Genomic DNA, 23,250 nt, shown 5'->3' on the forward strand with positions numbered 1-23,250 from the left:
TTTTTTGCCATATCGTTTTCTTTTCTCTGGCTTACCATTTTTTTGCCAGGCATGCCAGGCCATAATTTTTTGCCATTTTTGTTGCCGGTTTGAGGCTTACCATTTTTTTGCGCTCTACATATTATGGCTCACCATTATTTTTTGCCATTTTATTTTCCAGCTGAGGCTTACCTTTATTTTTTGCCATTTTATTTTCCAGCTGAGGCTTACCTTTATTTTTTTTTTGCCTTTCAGACCTCATGGCTTATCATTATTTTTTGCCAAATTTTCCTGCGTCCTAGGCTTACCATTATTTTTTGCCCAATTTCTTTCCATTTCAATCTCCTGCTAACTTATCTTACCATTCGTGGGAGCAACGACCACGTCATTGTCGTAGCCAAGCAAATCCGTTAACCAACTTACTTTTTTTTTGTTGAAAATAAGCGCCTCAAGAAACGAACACTGAATGATCTTCATTTATTTTCTTTGTTCCTTTCCAACAATCTAGAATTCCATGTCAGCCTGCTGAGATTCAATTTCAAATTTCTTCTCAGTATGCTGGCATTTCGAATGCCTACACAGAAAGAACAAACATAGTTTTATCAAATATATCATACTTTATATCTAAGAAGTGATAGTTTTTCTTTAAAATAAAAGTGAAAACTGTGGAAACGAAAGTCATATATTTAATTCGAACATATTTTTCGTCGGGTCTAAATGTCAATTTTGAAATTCACTTTGTGAACCCAAAAGTTTTTGAACTTTTATTTTCAAAACGCTCAATATGAAAAAATAATCACTCAAGGTGACAGCTGTGTTCAATGATACGAAAGAAACAGCAATATTTTTGTTTTGTTGACATATTTTCACACTTGCTCGCACGCTTAAGAAATATAGTTGTAGATATTTATGTATTTTGTATTTCTGGCTTCAAAAACCAAGTAATCGTTCGGATTTCCAGCATACAAAATGGGAAGAAGACGATCTCGAGATCACTGTTCATTCAGGTTAGTATCGCACAGTTTTTTGTTTAAATTAGCAGCTTCTGAGGTTTGTGTAATCTCGTTTTTCAGGGCCTTCACATTTCATCTTGTTTGTACCGCAAGTACCACCAGAATACCGTTGATGGAGCATCTTTGCTTAATATTTCCAAAACTAATCCGGGATTATTTACACTAGGTATATGCGATTAAGATCAGGATCTAAGAGTACTGGAGCTGTGAAAAAATGAAAATAACTGCCAACATGCTCAGAAGACACCGCATATCAAATCCTCATCGGCATTGATTCCGGCTGATAGCAGAACAAGCAATATCGGTAATAATAATAAATATTTTCGAAAAACAAACTTTATGTAAAAAGTTTATTATGTGGAAAACAAGAAAGGGAAGAAGGGAGGGCAAACTTGTGGGAAAAGGGGTGTGGGAATTTTCCTAAAAAAAAACATTTTTTTTATTTTAACAGTGCCATTACATATATGGGTTTCACATTTTTACAATTTATTTCGAAAGTATATAAACTTTTATTTCAGGGGTGGGTAGCAGATGACTATCAACTTTTTTTTAACAGTTTGCTAACTTTTGCTTCAAACATACACAACTCTCTACGAAAAAGAACCAATGCAATTTTTTATTTTTACCAATGGATTTTTTAAAAACACCAATGAAATTTCTTTGTGTGTACTACGATAGAATTTCAAAATCGTTATCATTTTGTTTTATTTAAATTCTATTTTATTTATCAATGTAACCAAAAGTTAGAAATGCTTTTTTTCAGGCTCACTTTATTTCCCACAGTTCCTAGTATTGTTCATTTTGATACCGTCATTGGGGGTGACAAAGAATCAAATGGGGTTGAAAATAGGTCACTGTCAACAACTTAAAATGTTTTTAGTAGCAAAAAAACTAATTAATAATAAGAGTCGTTTTCCAACGTTTTTGTTATCGACCTCTTGGCTGCCATAGTAACAGCGATGACTCCAAGGGTTTCCCCCATGTGAATGTGTTTAACTAAAATCGGAAGTTGAAAGAAACTTAAGAATTCCTTTTGATTTTCAAACGTAATTTGCAGAAACAGCTCCTGTAAGATTTTCGGGAAAACCCCATTAGACATCTCAGGAATATCTGCAATATTTTTAGAAAAAAAAACTTGTATAGGAATATCAATTAACCATTTGAGCTAAACATTTTATCTCGTTTTATTGTCTCAGTCAACTCTTTGACTTATTTGAGGTTAACTTCCCAAAAAACTCAAAGTTTATAAAGCCTCTAATCGTGCCTCTAATTATTTTAAAAAGCAAAAAAAACGAAAAATAGCTTCATTTGTGAACTGTGCTGTGAATTTGGTCCGACTCCCATGGAAAAACTGTCGAAACGCACGCAAACGTACCAATGAATCGCCTGCTTTGAGTGTACTTACAGCGGTACACTAGGAGTTAACTTTCTGAAATCAGTATGGCGAAAGGCATCTAACGTTCGATTTCACAAAATTAAGCAACTTAATCGAAAAAATATTTGCTAGGCGTAGTAACGAACACCAACCTTCATAACCGGTACCAAATAGCATTTTATGAAATGTTCCTAATTTAGAGAAAACCCGCGATAGATGTCTTTCGCCATACAAATTTCTGGCGGTTAACTCATGCTGGCCGTTTTGCGCATATACTATAGCGCCTGGATGTGGCAGCGGCGGGTAGAAAATCAGCCACTGCCAATAATTCATTGTGTTTGACCCATAAGTAGATCCACACGGTTAGAAAAAAGTACTTAATATTAGGTACTTTTCACTCAAATCGGGGGTTCAGCGTGGGAACACAAAATTAGGTAATTTTTTATTAAAGTTAAGTAAAATTCATTTAATATTAAGTAAAATATACTTAATTTTAAATAGAAGCTAACCAAAAGTTAGGTAAATTTCACTCAACTTTTGTAAACATGAGATTAAGCAACGTTGGGTTCCCACCAAGGGCCTCATACGCCTGTCACTGGCGAACAAAGCTCGTGTACTCTGCATCGAAGCTTAGAACCGGTGTTAGGGCGCAATCGTTAATGTGAACATTTTTATATTCGGTTAGTTACTGCAAATAAATTCTTTTTCGAGTGCCTATAATCAAGCAGGTATCTCAAGCATATCACATCGTTACATTGTTGCATGATTGAGTGGTTGGTTTTAATAAAATATCGAAAAAAGTGTGCATATTAAATGCCTCGCCATAACAAAAAGATGGTAAAGAATGAACCCTGTTGTTAAGATTTAGAACGAAATCAAGATGTCACACATGTTGTGGTGGGGCTTAACTGCTCCGCCTTCTCCCCCTGGTTCCAACACTGTTGAATGGTTTTGCTCTTCATTCTATGACAACAAAGGGGAGAGGGAGGAAGATGCAAGAGAAAAACTCAAAGATGCAGCCCAATCGGGTTGTACGCAAAGGTGACGTTGAACTACGTAGCTGTATGTAATGTACAGGTTTTCGACTATTCTATGCGATGAGACCAAACCAAGCGTTTTTCAATCTGCTTTTGTTGTTGATCCTATGCTCCTGAGTATATAATTTTTGAAATTTTCACGATGAAAGCGTTCACATATTCAAATTATCAATTGATAAGAACTCGTTAGAGAGTAAGAATCGTTCGACAATTGTGTCTCGATTCGAAGCATTGGTAAATGCTACTTTTGAACCTATTTTCCTACATAACACCAAAACACAATGCCAAACATCCGATTGAACTTCATTGTTGACATTAAATTGGTATTACATTTAATTACATTTGGTTTAAAATTTGAAAAGCACAACACTGGCTGATAGTGTACAGCTGCAACTTTCGCCGACGCAAACTGGAACAGAGATTAATGTCGTTTTCGGTTTTAAACCTGGGTCAGGTCCGACCCCGACTCTGAATAACCGAACGAAAAACGAATCGGGATCGAGTCAGTATGATGGTATTAGTGAGAACTCAAGCCCTATCATCTGTTTTGTTTTCAATTCGCACTTTTATCAGCTGCCAGAAACAGACATATTTTATCTATTGAATTTTCTTATTAATGTTATTTTTTTCTTGTTTTATGAATTATGGGGGAAATCAGACGTTTCTTCTGTTAATTGTTTAATGACTAAAATGACTATTAATCCATCAATAAATTAATGTGATTATGAGCTTGTGATGAATGACGACGGCAATGTGGATTGCCGTGAAAGAATTTATGCCAATCCGTGTTTTCCGATAAACTATTATGCTGATTTTATATGGCTTTTTGGGTAACAGTGATTGTGTTACAGTAGATTTGAATTATCAATTAGGGTCATTAAAATGGAACAGAACAATGCCAGGGTTAATACATTATGTGTATATTCTTCAAATCCGTAACCTTAAACAAGAACTGCAATAATGAATAAAATAATGGTAAGAACATTTTGGTAAAAATAACTTCTTAGCGCCAGATACTCTGGTACGCTATTTTCCCATTGATAGAGCAATTATACCTTAAGTATATGTACGAATATACAATGTAATAGTGAATAAATAGCAGCTACCTTCTCGTCACTGCATTTTATAAATCACATTTTCAACAAAATGTTCAACCCTCATTTTGTTTATAATGGAGCTACCATCTGAGGTAATCCGTGAAAAATATGTCGATATCTGAATCTGATTCACCATCAGAGAAACTTGAAGACAGTACAACATTAAAATAATCAATTTTTGCGTGGAAGACAGCAACCAAATTGATAAATTTTACAAATGAAACAAACAAAATCAAATACCCATCCGTGTCTTTTACGTTTTCATTTTCCTTTAGCGTAAACATAAACACCAGTTTGACAGTTTGTGTTCAAAAGTATTGGTGAATCTAGGTTGGATCTCGATAAATCGGCAGAGCGAACCTCGTTCATTTTGGGTCGGATCTGGTGCGGATCGCGATCCAACCTGAACGAATAACCGAACGTTTTGACAGCTGTTAGAGCGGATCCGGTGCAGAACTAGGTTCGACCCAGCAATAACCGAAAACGACATAAGCACCCGTCACTAAGTCTGTCTAAGCCCCTGGTGGCTCATTACAAAACGGCGTTTGGTGGTCATTCTATGCAGGAAGTCGGAGTAGACGCGACAAAGAAGTTTGACAGTTTATTGATAATAATTATTATTCCTTCGCGTGCGTTGCGTCGGACTTAGCGTTTACTCCGGCAAACACCTACGAATCAGCAAAAACGAGCCAAAGAAAGTTTACCAGAATGCATTCACTGCAGCAGCGAAGACGATTCGGGTCCGCGACGTTAGGCATAACGGACGTTAGGCATAATGTATGTTATGCCTAACGTTCATCATGCTTAACATACTTATGCCTAACGTATTTATGCCTAACGGGGTATATCCGAAGATTCCGAGCTCCTCTATTGGCATCAATAGACGTAAGCAAGAAGCTGGCGTCAAACGCCCCAAGCTTTCGAGAGAAAACGCACGTTTAAGTTAGCAGAAACCACCAGCTAAAAGCCCTGCAATGGCGGACATAAGAAGCTTGCAGTTAATAACTAAAGAAATGCTAATAGGTTGCTAATAGAATAGTTGAAAAGCAGGCCAAGTTCTAGTTGGAATGTAGTGCTATGGAAGAAGAAGTTTGCGATGCACTTACGAGATTGACTGATTCACCGAAACCGAGTGCTAAACTGTTAGCAAGTTTTTAATAGTACATATTATCATACATAGATATTATACCACACTAGAGTCAGTTTTTACGCGGAGGAAATGGACCGCGTAAATTAAAACAACGTAAAGATCGCGTAAATCCCAAAATATGTCTGAATGAACCGCGGAAATTCCAGAAATTCGAATAAAAAAATCGCATAAAAAGCGATACCTGTAAAAATAACCGCGTAAAAAATGACTTCAGTGTACATCGGGTATGAAGCGTTGACTCATCCTTGATCGAATGGTCGAAGAAAATTGAAAATCCATGGAGAAACGGCTGAGATATTAACGATCAAAGTCTATCATATTTTCGTGACGTTTTTCAATTTTTTGCAATCGTAAAGTGGTGTACCCCAATATAAGGTTGGTATCGTGTTCAAAAGAATTTTCTTTTTCTATCTCAATCACATGTTAATAAATTCCTTTCACTGAATCGGAAAAGTAAAGATTCGAAACAAAATTCTTACAACAGTATCCACATGAAAAGAACAAAAAACAAAATTGGCATTTGTAAGGTTCCCACGCAAAGTAATGGAGCTGTCACTTTACTTTCGGAAAAATGTTCTGTTCAATTATTCCGTAAGTAAAAGTGACAATTTTCTCCATGCAGATCAGTTGTCAAAATTCCTCTTGGTAATATTGAACAAAATTCCGTAACCTCTCTACTTTTAAGTCGATACTGGCCTATAGAAAAGACAGACGTAGTTCTACGTCAAAAGTACCTAAAATTAGGTACTTTTTTCTAACCGTATGGTAAATTTCTACTCGGGTTGTTCCAGCTGACTTATTTTTACACTAATTCAAGCCTTCCTAAACAAGCGTGCTAACCCGTAACGTCTGAAGTCTGTCAGATCGGTCAGATCTTAAATTTCAGAGAAGTTTTTTTTTGTATTTAGGCATTTATTGGTGTCATTTTATTGTTGTCTGAACGTACAAAATTTGCAAAATACGCATAAAATGAGCTGGATTTTAGATTTATGTAGTTTCTAGATAGGTGTTCTTATGCTGTGCTAGTGTAGTAAAACTAGGATAATACGTTGATTACAGATTGAACCCGTAGTTTCGTTCCAGGTACGTATTATGGCGAGATTGGGAGGCCCCTTTATGCCTCCCTTGTAATCAAATTTATGAAGTGTTTTTCGATTTTTGAATTCACATTATCTATACACTTATCATCGTTACCAGCTGCTATCATCGGCTGCTGGTAGCTATGGATGATATTTTTTGCAATCTGTGGACTCAGTGATCGAACAATGACGTAGATTTTAAACTATGTAATTGCTCTCTATCTTGTATTTACCCCAACCCCGAAGAAGGAGAATAATCAATGTCACCTGGACAAACCTGTTTTAGTAGACAGATATTATTAATCGACTTTCAATGCATTATTTTTATACCTATTAGAGAAATGTATCACATTGACATTGATTAGTGACATCGACTATACAATGTGAGAAAATGTAAAAATAATAGTAACGCTAAAACGGATTTGTTGACTTCAGCTCTATCTTGACTCACGTGTTGTTCGTTTCTTGTTCACACGATATGCTATCAAAGTGCTCTGAGTCTACACGCAGTTAGTGTTGAATCTCAGGTGTTGACATAAACAGTTTTTAATAAATAACATGATATTAGTAACAAAATAATCAATGTTCGTTTTTATACAGTCGTGATTCGCTGGTTGGGATTTTAATACTTGGGTCACTTTTTAGTTGGGCCTCCGCTGGTTGGGTGAAGGCCCATCTAAAAAGCAACCCTACGTCAAAATTCAACACGGAAAACGGGTTTGGGCGTCACTGGACTTCATTTGTGATGTTCAAGCCGAAATACACGTGTTCAAATGGCTGTTAGTTGACCCAACTGAAAAACCAAATTCGTTAGTTGGGTCGAGGTTGTGGCCCAACCAGCGAATTTTGACTGTACCAGTGCATATGATATTTTGACACAAATATACCTACTTTTCCATACCAAATAAATGCTTGTTATAAAATCATCAGATTTGTAAATGTTATCTGCAAGTCATTTGTTTCAAGCTGTGCAATGCGATTTGATAACTTGAGAATCTTTGTTCTCTGTGTCTGTACCAATTTGGTGTTTAGTGAAAAGTTTCATTTGAATGAAACTTTAACACGAATAAGCAAATTAAAGTCAATTTCTCTTAGATGCAAAAAATGGTGTGTACAACTTGTTGAAACTCCATTTTTAAAGCATTTCGGGACCGCTTTGCGATTTGGGCGTAACTTATTTTGTAAACAAACATTGTTTCATAGATTCAGCAGAATGCAAGCGATTTTCCCCAAAACTAGTTCCCCTATCTGATAGAGGAAAGCCTACTCTGTTGAATACATACCGTGGTTTTCTCGAGAAATGCCTCCTGGAGCAGGAATTCCCATTCCAATGTTTGTTTACAAAATAAGTTACGCCCAAATCGCAAAGCGGTCCCGATTTGTCCAACTCGGCAATTCAAGAAATGATTATTTCTGTAACTGTTTTTAATTTCAACATTATTTTTTCTTTAGATTTAATTTCCACAATGGGAAATTCGCACAGCAGCAAAAGCAGTCCTGGAGGTAAACAAGCAGCTCGACTTTCTGTGGGTATTTCAGAAGTTCAAGATAACCCGGCCGGCCCTGGCACCAATGGAGCCCCTAAAGGGATGACTCGAACAGCTTCAGGAGCTGATCTTCAGGATCGTTTACAAACGCAATATCATCCCGTCGAGAGACTTGGCAAAATTTTGGCCAAAAAATGCGACGATGAATATGGAATCAACGGAATAACCGAAGACATTTTTGCTGTAGGTGATTGATTTGAGATTGAGTTTTTCTTTTTAATTTTTGTTCTTCATCTTTCTCGTCATCAAGAGATACGTATTCCCCAAATTCACGGATCTGGGATCAAAACTTTTTAAATATCTACGTCACAATAGCCGAGCAAAAACTGAACATCTAGGATTAACGGCGTTTAGACAACAATGTGAAAAGTTTCTCGGAATTTTAGATGATTCAGTGATACTTGAAAACTATGTGAAAATGTTTGGAGATTTAAATGAAACAGAGCTTATCAAGCCCGACAATCTTAAGGATCTGCTTAGAACCTGCTATAATTTGGCCATGGCTCACTATCAGGATGGACCACAAACATGTCGATTAGTAAGTATTTGTGTAATAAGAATTTCATTTGTCAATAACACATAACTTAATGGAAAATTTCATTTTAACGTTCTTACACAAAGAAAATTGACGATGATCAATCGGTAATAATTGATTTATAATAATTTACCAATATATTTCAATGATTTTGATAAAACCTTTCATTCCACAGCTTGATCGTACTCTGAACTCTGTTGTTCAGTCGTGTTTTTTCTCCAAAGAATCGTTAAGCTCTGGATACATATGCCGCTGGTTGGAAAATAATGTGCCTCGACTGGTGCTTCCTGTACATAAATATTGCGTGCATGTACTAAGCACGTCTCATCGCATCATTATTGACAATAGTATGAAGAACAATAGCGACACAGTGGTATCCATCAGTGCCATCAACGCTGGAGAAGCCAGTTATGGGTTAGAACTGCAAACTCCTATTTTGGAAAAAGGATGCCCAAACTTCAATGCTAATTCTGCGAATCAAGCAAGTTCTAGTAAACCTCTAACCCAGGAAGATCGTGAACGATTAATAATTCAGCAGCCACTGCTGCCACTTTCAGAGGCTTGGTTGCTAGCTGGATCGTTGCCTCCTTCATATTCCAGACCACAATCCATCCAACCTCCACTAAACTCAAATTCATCCAATTTGGCGTCTCACGTGAGTTCTTAATTAAGGTAGATTACCTTAAAGAACATGGTCTCATTTTATCATATGTTGCCCGTTTTATCATTCACAATAGGTTTTCATGGCAAAACTTCTTTCGATGGTACCATCGCACTGGACCCTTTTATACGACTCTCGACAAGACGGTTCGGGAACAAACCGTTTCTTACACCATGTTTTGGGCTACCGTGGTCCCAATTTAATCCTATTTCGCTGTGACGACGATTTGCTGTTTTGTGTGGCAAATCCAAACGAATGGCGCGAAACGCATTTGTACATAGGCGACGAGGACAGCTGTTGTCTGCAGTTATTGCCCAAGTAAGCTCTTTGATTAATAATATTTAATGTTTTTGAGAAAAAAGCGTTGTCTAATCTAAAAATCCTTAACCGAATATCATTTGTAGATTTGTCATGTTGGAAAAAAAGCCGAAAAGTTTGTATTTGAACACGCACATTCGTGGTTATCCGAAAGGGCTACGAGCCGGTTCAGATCCACGCAAACCGGTGTTGATCGTGGATGAATATTTTGAAAAACTGGAGCATCGTGGACTACAACACAAAATTTTATCTATAGAAGTGTGGGGCTGTGGAAACTCACAACAGCGAGAGATTCAGTTGGACATAAAAAATTGGCAAATCAAAGAAGCAGAACGTCAACGTACAGTTAAAATGACTGCGGCTGACTGGATGGACCATCCTGATCGGTACCTGCTAGAACTCGGCGGTCGTCAAAATTATAATAACTCGACATCTTAAATTTTAAGTGTTTTATTCCCCGTATCCTTAGCAGACTCATTGCAAATAGGTACTTACAGCACTAATTTGATATCAAGCAAGTGATTAGTTCATGTTATTTTGTGAATATTTGCAGAGAGGTAAGTTGCTAATTTATATTACATATTTAACAATAAGCAACAAAAACTTAAAAAAAAACTGGCAATAAATATACACGAAAATATAGAATGATTCGATCGAGTCGAAGAATGGATTTCAATTGTTTGCTGTGTGGGATGCTCGCCCTTTTCCTACTTTTTTCATCTTAATCTTAGTTCTTTCTGTTTTTCGGAGCAGGCTTGGTAGTCATATGGCTACTGCTTCTGCCTCATACGCAGGAGGTCGTGGGTTCAATCCCAGGTCCGTTCCATTCTCCTATTTCTTATCTTTCTCCTATTTTGGACTTCCATATCGTTTCCATTTACTATTCCTCTATACCTTCAACTTGAGTATTCTAACAGTAATCTGCTAGAATTGGAAATGAAATATAGAGCTCGTTTCCTACATCCAATTAGAAATTCCATCAGTTGCTTTCTCCTATCTATCACATTGACAGCTCGTTAACCAAGACGGACCTCTGCCTCTCGAACCCAACAAAAAAAAATCCAACAAATTCCGCATGAACTCGTGGCAAGTGCAGAGGTATATTCGGCTTGCAGTGGCGAGTGATTGCATCATCATTTCCTCCCCCTTCCCTACATTGACTTGCATTCTGACGTGACAGGCGCCAGTATGACCTAACAAATGAGATCACCAGTACTTGTACATTGAAGATGTGTGCTAGTCCCAAGCAAACATCTGTTGGTTCCCTGTGCAAGAACAGCTGATCTGGTCATAATGGAGTAGCAACTACGAGCAGTCAATCAAGCTCAAGCTTAATCTTAGTTCTTTCTGTTTTTCGTTCTAACAAAACGATTTCTAATGTTATACAATTTCAAAACTTCCCGTGGCACCTATGAGAAGTCGTAGAGTTCTCTGCATCTGTCTTAAGAAAATGTCCAACCAGTCATCATTCACCTTTCTCTCCTCAGCATTCACAACGACGTTGCAACGACAGCTCTCGACTGTTGGGGGATTGCCTTGCTTTCATCTAAGAGATAGTGATTATTCCCAAAATCAATATCTTTGGTATCGGATGAATGCGATGTTGAAGGCTACCTTACACCTCGGGAAAATTTTCTTCCGGCTACCTTAAGGTAGCCTCACACCTCGGGAATTTGATCCGCGGATTTTTTCCCCATGCATTTTTGCATATGCGATGTTTTCGGGATTTGGACACGGAAAATCAAAATCCCGGCCCCCTTTAAAATACACGGGGACCAAATTCCGGCGGAATATTTTCCCGAGGTGTAAGGCAGCCTAAAGGCTGCCTCACACCTCGGGAAAATTTTCCAGCGGATTTTGAGCCCCGTGTATTTTAAATGGGGCCGGGATTTTGATTTTCCGTGTCCAAATTCCGAAAACATCGCATATGCAAAAATGCATGGGGAAAAAATCCGCGAACCAAATTCCCGAGGTGTGAGGCTACCTTTAAGGCCACCTTACACCTCGGGAAAATTTTCCGCCGGATTTTGAACCCCGTGCATTTTAAATGGGGCCGGGATTTTGATTTTCCGTGTCCGAATTCCAAAAACATCGCATATGCAAAAATGCATGGGGAAAAAATCCGTGGACCAAATTCCCGAGGTGTGAGGCTGCCTTTAGGGCCACCTTACACCTCGGGAAAAATTTCCGCCGGATTTTGATCCCCGTGCATTTTAAATGGGGCCGGGATTTTGATTTTCCGTGCTCAAATCCCGAAAACATCGCATATGCAAAAATACATGGGGAAAAATTCCGCGGACCAAATTCCCGAGGTGTGAGGCTACCTTTAAGGCTACCTTACACCTCGGGAAAATTTTCCGCCGGAATTTGGTCCCCGTGTGTTTTAAAGGGGGCCGGGATTTTTATTTTCCGTGCCCAAATTCCGGAAACATCGCATATGCAAAAATACATGGGGAAAAAATCCGCGGACCAAATTCCCGAGGTGTGAGGCTACCTTACACCTCGGGAAAATTTTCCGCCGGATTTTGGTCCCCGTGTTATTTAAATGGGGCCGGGATGTTGATTTTCCGTGCCCAAATCCCGAAAACATCGCATGCAAAAATACATGGGGAAAAATCCGTAGAGCACCTTAAAGGTAGCCTCACACCTCGGGAATTTGATCCGCGGATTTTTTCCCCATGTGTTTTTGCATATGCGATGTTTTCGGGATTTGAGCACGGAAAATCAAAATCCCGGCCCCATTTAAAATGCACGGGGACCAAAATCCGGCGGAAAATTTTCCCGAGGTGTAAGGTAGCCTTAAAGGTAGCCTCACACCTCGGGAATTTGGTTCGCGGATTTTTTCCCCATGTATTTTTGCATATGCGATGTTTTCGGGATTTGGGCACGGAAAATCAAAATCCCTGCCCCATTTAAAATGCACGGGGACCAAAATCCGGCGGAAAATTTTCCCGAGGTGTAAGGTAGCCTTAAAGGTCACCTCACACTTCGGGAATTTGGTCCGCGTAATTTTTCCCCATGTGTTTTTACATATGCGATGTTTTCGGGATTTGGGCACGGAAAATCAAAATCTACACCTCGGGAAAATTTTCCGCCGGATTTCGATCCCCGTTCATTTTAAATGGGGCCGGGATTTTGATTTTCCGTGTCCGAATTCCAAAAACATCGCATATGCAAAAATGCACGGGGAAAAAATCCGCCAACCAAATTCCCGAGGTGTGAGGCTACCTTAAAGGTAGCCTCACACCTCGGGAATTTGGTCCACGGATTTTTTCCCCATGCATTTTTGCATATGCGATGTTTTTGGAATTCGGACACGGAAAATCAAAATCCCGGCCCCATTTAAAATGCACGGGGTTCAAAATCCGGCGGGAAATTTTCCCGAGGTGTAAGGTAGCCTTAAAGGCTGCATTACACCTCGGGAAAAATTTCCGCCGGGAATTTGGTTCGCGGATTTTTTCCCCATGTATTTTTGCATATGCGATGTTTTCGGGATTTGGGCACGGAAAATCAAAATCCCTGCCCCATTTAAAATGCACGGGGACCAAAATCCGGCGGAAATTTTTCCCGAGGTGTAAGGTAGCCTTAAAGGCTGGTAGGTATCCAAATCCCGAAAACATCGCATATGCAAAAATACATGGGGAAAAAATCCGCGGACCAAATTCCCGAGGTGTGAGGCTGCCTTTAATGCAGTAATGATTCAGTCTCATTCTAAATTTTCGACCACTATTCTAGTTTGAATCTGGAGCAAAATAGAACAAACTCGCGGGTTTCTAGTAGTGTAGTAGGACTAGTAGTGTTCCATTCATGTTTTTCAAATTTTCAATTTATTATGTTGCTGCCAAGAAAGGCGCCGTAAATTGCAAAGTAGATTGATCCGTAGATAAAATGACGCATTCATACACAACAATTGAAAAATATTTGAATCTCGTGATTCAATCGTGGTTCAAATCTGCAGAAAATAGAACGAAGCGTTATACCTGTTTTATTATTTTGACATTTGACTGGTATAAAAAATGAATCTAAAACAGCTGCTGGGAAAATGAATGTTTCAGTTTCATATTCAAACTGACAGCCTCGAACGATTTGAATCACTGCTGATTTTACTCGAGTGAAATCAGGAGTGATTCAGTTTCATTCCAAATTTTCGACCACTATTCTAGTTTGAATCTGGAGCCAACACGGTTAGATGACTTTACCCATTAATGGGTACTATGTTATTGTTGATATTATTCCCATCGTGAAAAATTCACCCATTTTCTTTAAAAAGTGCCACTACCCATTAAAATGGGTAGTGGCGCTTTTTCAAGAAAATGGGTGAATTTTTCACGCTGGGAATAATATCAACAATAACATAGTACCCATTAATGGGTAAAGTCATCTAACCGTGAAATAGAACAAACTCGCTGGTTTCCCCAGCAGTGTTCTATTCATGTTTTTCAAATTTTCAATTAAATGAAATCATCATGTTGGCGCCAAGAAAGGCGCCGTAATTGCAAAGTGGATTGATTCGTAGATAAAATGACGCATTCATACACCAAAACAATTGGAAAATATTTGAATCTCGTGATTCAATCGTGGTTCAAATCTGCAGAAAATAGAACGGAGCGTTATACCAGTTTTATTTTTTTTACATTTGACTGGTATAAAAAATGAATCTACACTGAAAACCAAAACTACCCAAAAGTGGGTTGTTTGCACTCAAAACCGTAGTTTGGGCCAATAACCCAAATTTGAGTAAAATGACTTTTCTGGCACTAGGTAGTTTGCCTTTAATCCCATGTAAACTATAGATAGTGGAATATATAGATGAGCGAAGATAAATCCTCTGTCTCCAAACGAACTGTCAAACGTGTCTCCAAACGAGCATGACGTCACGATTTCAATGGAAACGTTAAGGGCTGTGACGTCATATGCGCGTGTGCACGGGCAAAAAAATCCACTCAGCCATGCTTTCGCTCATCTATAGATTCTACTAGGGTAAAATGCCCAATAGTGGACCCCCTAGTAGCGGAATTTTGCTCTTCCTGTCATACGGCTTAGAAATTTTCAAAATATTAACTCTGCTTGTTATCTCACAACAAGCTCTACATCCCCTCTTCACGATACATACATAAAACACCCAAATACACGACGTTATTCGTTGAAATTAACATTTTAAAGACTAACTGAATTCGCCCTTTAGTAGACCCCCTGGGGGTCCATAATAGGAAATTGCTTCCCTATAGTCGACACTTCATTTGATTTTCATGTCCCGTTTCGGGACGTTCTTCTTCCCTATTATGGACCCCCCAAAATATTCCTATAATGGACACTGTCGTGTTTATTTTTTATAGAATTGTAAAAAATCATCTAATTTGACTTTCCATAGCATTTCCAATGAATGTAATCAAATCATAGGACTGTAAGGTAGGTTTTCCCGATATAATTTTATAGCGAAAAGTTGACATTGTGCAGTAATAATGCAATAATGGCTGGAGGGTCCACTATTGGTTGGGGGTCCACTATTGGTCACTTTACCCTATCTATAGTTTTGATAGCAATCATGGGAAAGAAATTGAAAACTACCCAAATTTGGGTAAATTTTTTCTGCGATATTCTCAATAGTGCGTATATTGAACTTAAAGTTTGGGTTGATTTATCTGTCCGTGTAGAACAGCTGCTGGGAAAATGAATGTTTCAGATTCATATTGCGCACTTCCCAATTGTTGGACTCCGCACTTCAGAAGTGCGAGATAGTCATAAGTGCGAGATGTCAAAATCCTTTGTTCTCCTGGTTGGCGGGCTGATGAATCGGGTGAAACGGGTTGGCGCCAACGAAAGTTGTTTATGTTTTCAAATGAACATGTGGGCTCGGCAGGGTTGCCAGTTCATTTGTTTGATCAAACACTAGAAAAATAATAATATTTTGTAGTGAAAGTTAATCTTTTCGCTACTTTCAAGTTAGTTATAATTTGAATTCTTTGCGGAAGCATATTACAATAATTGCAATAGTGGTTCAACAGACGATTATTTCCAAGTTTCATGCATTTAGATGAAGCTTGGAATAATAATAGATATTGTAAAATATTTGACATCACTGCTCAAAGTGCGATCTATGATTTTCCCAAAAATCCATCGAGAGCTGGAAATGGCAATATTGTCGGCGTAGCACCTGTTAGAATTCGGAAGTCGGGACTTCCGAACCGAACTTTCTTCCGAAGTTTTATTTGTCAAACTAATTGATGCGTTGTTTAGCGCATCTTTAGGCGAATCCAGCGCACTACTTCCGAAGTTGGGAAAGTTGCCTGTATCTGGAGAAAAATCCAACTTCGGTATAAAAAGCGGTATAAATTTATTCCGGATACACAATACTGAGGGCTTCCTTCCCGACCCGGTGACAAGCGCGGTGTCATCATCATCAATAGACATAGCCCGCTGTCATCATTGAAACGCAGTATGAAAAAAAAATTATAGCCCAGGACATCCTGGCTACGATCTGGCGATGGGCTAAACAATAGGATGTCAGTAGCCTGGACAGCCCCGAACGATTTGAATCACTTCTGATTTTACCCTACACCGAAAAAATTCTTTATATTGAATATATTTGTCGCACACATAAATTTTTGCAATTTGGCGACCCAAATATATGCAATTTGTACCCACACATAAATTCAATAACTGCATATTAGAGACCACACATACATTTTATTTGATTATAGATTATATTTGTACTTCAAGTGGAGAGTGGTTATGTGTGCACTAATTAGAATCATGAATTAAATTAATGGATTTTTGCCAATAAAAATGTGTGGAATTTTTGTAGTGTAAGAATTGCTCTAAAGAACAAAAAAAAATTATTTCTGAGTGTATTTTTTCCAAAAGCAGCATTTTCTTTCGTTTACGTTTTGGAAGTAGGGCCTTTTCGAATGTTAAGCAATATGTCACTTTTGTTGTTCTTCCAGAATGTAAACACGGTAGCACATGTGCTGGCGCCGCATCAAGTGAACTTGTGAACGTTTTTATTAAAATATTATTTATAATATTAATCATGAAGAAATCTAAAAAACTACCTACAAAAAATGTTAAAAGTACGCATGATGTAGTGGACAAGAAGTACGATCTGGTTAAAACTATCAACGAAGATGAGGAAGTTGAGAATCTGTCAGAGGAATCAGACGTTGAGGTTGAGGTAAGTATCGGCGAGAAACACTTCTAATGGCTGTTTTTATTTTCGCTAGTCCTGCTACCCAAAAGTATCTGTTTTTATGAGTTTTCTTGATCCGCAGAACAAGAGCTGTGGCCCATCCCGTAGTTTAAAAGATCAGATACTACACATTCTTTATCTAAAATTTGTTCCATCCAAATGTAAATTCTAATGTTCTTCCGTCCGATAATTCATATTCGAAAATATTGATGCGAATCGAATCCGTTTGGTAACTGGGGACAGGTAACTGGGGGTCAGAATAAATCAGGCACATTTAAAAAAAAGTTCCTAGATATGCCTAGGGCTGAAAGTCTCCCTAATAAAGATATAAAAAAATTTAGATATTTTTTTTTGTTCTATACATATATGGGCTTATTCTACGAGTCGAGTGACGTGAGGTGAGTCGATTTTAGCAATTCTCACGTGAGGTGACTATGTTATTCAAATGGGGCTATACGACTCTTCTCACGTCATTCGAGCAATCTCACGTCACTCCACTCGTAGAATAAGCCCAATTCCTTTTAATTTCGCCACTAGAATAAGAATAATAATACGTGATAATACTAATGTACCAAAAGTGTGAAGTAATTATAACCCCTTTTCTCAAAGTCACATTTTTTTACATAGCAATGAATGATATATGATTTTATTGATAGTTCTAGCAAATATTTAAATTGGCCTAAACAGTTCTTCTAACAATAATCAGATTAATACACAAGAATGCAGAGTAATCAAATCATTGTTTTTTAGTATCAACCAACTAAGCTGAAAAACCAGAAGAAAGGGGATTTTGATAATAACTTCAAATTCGTCTCATCTGTAAGTGAATACAATCACGACACATGGGACGACTTAATGAAATATGTGAAGAAGAAAAATCGTGGCAAAGTTGACGACAAAATTGCTAGCGTTATCAAAAGTCGTTCCAAGGAGAATGCGGAATTATTTGAAGAAACGGACGATCATGACCCAAATTCGTACAATAATGAAGTTGATTTATCCGACGACGAGCTAAGGCATGATGTGATGAGAGTGAAGGAGAAGAAAGGGCGGAAGCGTGAAATAACAACAGATAACAAGGTTGAAATTGAAGATGAGGAAGATGAGCCGCAAGACTTTTTTGAAGAAGCTGGTAACAATGAAGATATTTCTTCGTTTTATCAAATGAACCTCTCCCGTCCGCTAATGAAGGCGATCGGAGTACTTGGTTACATATATCCCACTCCAATTCAAGGGGCAACTATCCCAATCGCTTTGCTAGGTCGAGATATATGCGGTTGTGCCGCCACTGGAACTGGCAAGACTGCGGCTTATATGCTTCCTACGCTGGAACGTTTGTTGTATAAACCTAGCGCAGCTCAAGCAGTGACCAGGGTGTTAGTTCTAGTGCCGACCCGAGAGTTAGGCGCTCAGGTCTATCAGGTCTCGAAACAGTTGACACAGTTCACCAACATTGAAGTCGGCATTGCCATCGGCGGGTTGGATGTGAAAGCACAAGAGGCTGTGCTCAGAACCAATCCAGACGTTGTAATCGCCACCCCAGGACGTCTTATTGATCACATAAAAAATACACCCAGCTTCTCATTGGATTCGATAGAGGTAAGTTTCAATTCGACTCATACGTGTAGGAAATCAGCGCCGCATTGTGGATTAGCATTACTCGTGGCGCTGACAAAACGAAACGTAGGCATTGTTTCCATAATAATGATGAATTATTTCCTTGCGCTCTGATAACACATTGTTGAAGATGAAAGTCTTCTAAAAAGTCACCGAGTGGCTATTTTTATTCTGAATTATAATATCTAACCATCCTTTTTAATTAAAATTATAAGCCACTTTTCAACCGTTCATTTATTTTAGGTGCTTATTCTGGATGAAGCAGATCGTATGTTGGATGAATATTTCGCAGAGCAAATGAAGGAAATTATTCAAAGCTGCAGTAAGACAAGACAAACGATGTTGTTCTCTGCAACAATGACCGATCAAGTAAAGGACTTGGCAGCCGTGTCATTAACAAAGCCAGTTAAGGTTTTTGTCAACAACAACCAAACAGTGGCGTTCAATCTGCGACAAGAATTCATACGTATTCGCGAAGGACGTGAGGCGGATCGGGAGCCAATCCTAGCAGCGTTGATTTGCCGCACTTTCCATGATCATTGCATGATATTTGTGCAGACTAAGAAAACGGCACATAGGTTGAGAATCCTTCTTGGGTTACTCGGAGTTAAAGCTGGAGAGCTGCACGGCGATTTGACACAGTCCCAGCGATTGGAGTCTTTGAAGCAATTCAAGGATGAACAAGTAGATGTGTTGATTGCAACGGATGTAGCAGCACGTGGTTTGGACATCAGTGGTGTCAAAACAGTTATCAACTTCGTGATGCCTATTACCATGGAACATTACATTCATCGTGTAGGACGAACAGCCCGTGCTGGTAAAGCTGGCGTTTCCGTGTCGCTGGCCGGAGAACTTGAAAGGAAAATCGTCAAAGACATAATTAAAAATGCAGTTAGCCCAGTCAAAAACCGCATAATACCAACGGCCATTGTTGACAAATATAGGAAAAAGGTACAGGCTCTGGAGGAAGAGATAGAGAAGGTATTGTGTGAGGAAAGAGCCGAAAAAATGTTGCTCCAAACGGAACATCAACTTAACCGGACGGAGCAAAAGCTGAAGGGTGTCGTTAGTGCGCCCAGGTGAGTTTATTGTTTCAATTATTAGTGGGTCACCTATTAAAAAAAAAAATTCTTTCTATTTGTCCTGCTTTGCTCATATGTCATTTGTGTTTGAATTTTCCAAACCTTCCATTTCTATCAGTTTTTTTTTTTTATTATTCTTTATCAAGGTTTTTTTTAAATTTTAAATTAAGTTCAACACCGATTTCTATCCGAAGATGTTTTGTTGTTGTAGCCATATTTCTACATTCTTTTTTTTTCTCGACACAAAACATTTTTAATGCTTTATGAAAGTGATTTTTAAGAAATGAGAGCAGATCAGTCTGTTTCTAGACGAGCTCGGTGGTCTAGTGGCTACCGCTTCTCCCTTATAAGCAGGAGGTCGTGGGTTCAGTTCCAGGCTCGTTCCTTTCCTACTTTGTATTTCTGTCGTAGTTCTTTCTGTGTTTCACGTTCTACCAAAACGATTCCTACTATCATAACCTTCCATACAATCCCAAAACCTCCCGTGGCACCTATGAGAGGTCGTAAAGTCGGCCCACCCTTCCCTCTTTTCATCAGAAACAAATAGGCATCGTGGCGGTACCCTTGGTTGGACCGCGAAGGGGGCTCCTCAAGCTCCTTTCCATCCGGTGTTGAACTTAATCTAGAATTAAAAAAACACCTAAATAAAGATTAAAAAAAAAAAAAAAGGTCGTAAAGTTCTCTGCATCTTTCTTAAGTAGATGTCCAACTAACCATCCTTCCCCTTCCTCAGCATTCGCAACGTCGTGGCCAAGACAGATCTCGACTATTGGAGGGTGCTTCCATCTAAGTCTAAGAGATAGTGATTAGTCCCAAATCAATATCTGTGGTAACGGATGAAAGTGATGCTACTCTCATACAATAGTCTTGGCTTGTACCACCTACGAATTTGTGCGAATTGCTCAATGCTAATGCTAATGCTAATGAGAGCAGATCAGTCTGTTCCTAACGACACAGGAGAGAATATACGTAGCTTGGGGCCTTCACTCACTTCAGTCGAGCAGCAACTTTGATCAGTTGTATCATGTATCATGTTATTCGCCATAAAACTATGTTCGCACTAGGGCCTTGTAACATGTTATTCGGCTATCTTGATGAGCTTTCTTTTGTCGATAATTTGAATAACATGTTATTCAGGCCATAGTGCGAACATAGTATTACTCGGCACTCAAAAATGTATGGGAATGTTAGCTTTGAACAACATGTTATTGGGCGATTAACACCAAAGCGCGAATAACATGTTATTCGACCGTAGTGCGGATATAGACACAAATGTTGAGGTTGTTGATTGTTATTTGAATGGCGAGGTATTCAGAGCTCGAACTGCTTGGGAACTCAGTATCAATAATTATTGATTCTGACAATATAGGATAACATAGGGAATGTCTGAAATGGTATGCAAAAGGGGCCAACTGGAAAAGATATGTATTTTTTACAACAATATCTTAAAATCGTCAATGTTCTCTTCTGTATACAACGTACGTTCAGATGTCGGATTCGTAGATTATATATATTTAAATATTTATTAGAAATTTTGTTATGTTTTTCCAGTCGCGAGTGGTTCCAAACCCATCATGAACGTAAAGAAGAAAAAGAGCGACTTTCTGTAAAGAAGAGTGATGACTCTGAGAAACGCAATAAGAACAAGAAACGGAAACGCGGTGACGACAGTGAGGACGAGTTCGATCCTATTAAGTATCAGCAGGAAAAGAAACAGAAGCTGGCTAAGAAGAAAACCGAAGTAAACAAAACGCCGAACCAGTTGGCAAAGGAACGCGCCCTACAGGAGTTAACCAAAGTGTCGCTAGTACAGGCCAAATTAGCCAAAATAAAGAACAGACCCACACGTGTTACAGCAACAGCAGATAATGAGCGTTCAGGAAAGAATACGAGTAATACAGGAAGAAAGAACAAGAAACAACTTTCCCGGTTTGAGAAAGATCTTACTGATACGAGCAAGAAGGGTGTCAAGAAGTTGAGGTAAATTGAGTAAATTGACAAAAATAAATTCATAGTTAATTATTTTTTTATTTTCGACATTTTTTAGATATGATGCTTCAAAGAAGCAGAAAATGGATAAGTTCGACAAAAAGAAGGTGACAAACATGAAAATGAGTGCTGATAAATTTCGTAACAAAAAGGGCCTTAACAGATCCAACAAGGGTAAATCTTTTGGACCAAAACAGTCACGGAAAGGAAAACACTAGCTTTTTTGTAGAAAAGGAAACAATAAATAATAAACATATTTTCCTATAATAGTACTTTCTAAATGTAGGTTATTTTAATTTTTATGTTATTTTCTGCACATGGTAGGGTATCCAATCATGGTTTGAACCAAATTGCAGGCATCAGATGAGCCGGCAAAACAAAGTTCATTTATTTTACATATAGAGACGTGTTACCGTGACCTGCCCTAATTCCGCGCATCGCCTAATACCGTGGTTTTCATCAAAAATCAGAACCTGGCTATCATGGACATCGTTTTATTTGGTGAAATGGTTAAACATATTATGTTTGAACATTTCACCTAATAATGTGATATCCATGATAGCCAGGTTCTGATTTTTTTTTGAAAACCACGGTAATAGGCGATGTGCGGAATAAGGGCAGGGCAGGAATGAATGAGTCGATGGAGTAGTCATTTGACTTTGTCATTCTATGTTTTGAATAATCATGCGATGTTTGTCAAAAATTGGACTGAAGTAGCTTCATGAAGTTGAATATTTTACGCTCTGCATGTTATAACTACGAACTCTAGTTTATATTGAAGCTTAGTTCATTACCTTTCTAGAAACATCATGGGTTCACAAATTTATGCATAGTTTTATTGAAAAAACTTAATAATTACCTACATAACTTTGATTCGTGCCATAGATTGAACTACACTGTTCATTAGAGTGATTCAAATTTTGACTTTTTTGTCCGCTTAACATTCATAAGCTAATGAAAAGTATAAGTTTCGGAATGTATGTGACTAATGCGATGTATAAGTTTTTTCTAATACATATCATTAAGCGCCTGCTTTGGCAAAAAAGTATTAGAAATATTAATAATAAACAACATTAATTTTTTTTTCGTGTTTGCTGCCGATGTACTCATAAGCGTAAAAAAATTTAATGTTATATATTATTAAGATTTCTAATACTTTTTTGCCAGTAGGCGCTTAATGATATGTATAAGAAAAAACTTATACATCGCATTAGTCACATACATTCCGAAACTTATACTTTTCATTAACTTATGAATGTTATTAGCTTTTTGATATGGGATCATTCATTAGGTGGCATAATAAAGAGTATAAGTATTTTCGAATGGTTTTTTGCCATAACATATAAGGTTATTTTTTACGTGTATGTTTTTGGATCAAAGAGAAACGTTGGGGAGCGGTTTTCCATAAAAGTTACTGTTTTCATAGTAATTTTCATATAAACTGCAAACCGCGCGTGCTCACTCAAATTACAGTAGACTTTCGATAACTGCAAGTCATTTAACTGCAGTGCTTTTTAACTGCAATTCGATAGTTGCAACAGTTTGGACCGATAAACTTCAAACTGATGTCAGACTAAATGACAGC

At 38.1% G+C, this 23,250-nt stretch overlaps 2 protein-coding genes across 2 annotated transcripts; both read left to right on the plus strand.

Moving 5' to 3' along the window:
- Positions 1–6,512: 6,512 nt before the first annotated feature.
- Positions 6,513–10,461, plus strand: LOC134224503 (uncharacterized). The gene is made up of 6 exons (XM_062703872.1): positions 6,513–6,734; positions 8,183–8,460; positions 8,528–8,815; positions 8,988–9,467; positions 9,550–9,791; positions 9,878–10,461. The coding sequence occupies exons 2-6, from the start codon at positions 8,197–8,199 to the stop codon at positions 10,227–10,229; spliced, it is 1,626 nt and encodes a 541-aa protein (XP_062559856.1). The 5' UTR covers positions 6,513–6,734; positions 8,183–8,196; the 3' UTR covers positions 10,230–10,461.
- A 6,259-nt stretch (positions 10,462–16,720) lies between these two features.
- On the plus strand, positions 16,721–21,932 carry LOC134227532 (probable ATP-dependent RNA helicase DDX27). Its single transcript, XM_062709094.1, has 5 exons — positions 16,721–16,962; positions 17,728–18,576; positions 18,838–19,673; positions 21,228–21,656; positions 21,724–21,932. Exons 1-5 carry the CDS (start codon positions 16,822–16,824, stop codon positions 21,881–21,883), a joined length of 2,415 nt encoding a protein of 804 aa, XP_062565078.1. The 5' UTR covers positions 16,721–16,821; the 3' UTR covers positions 21,884–21,932.
- The last annotated feature ends 1,318 nt before the right edge of the window (positions 21,933–23,250 follow it).

The sequence above is a fragment of the Armigeres subalbatus genome, chromosome 3, assembly GCF_024139115.2.
Source record: "Armigeres subalbatus isolate Guangzhou_Male chromosome 3, GZ_Asu_2, whole genome shotgun sequence".
Classification (NCBI taxonomy): Eukaryota; Metazoa; Arthropoda; class Insecta; order Diptera; family Culicidae; genus Armigeres; species Armigeres subalbatus.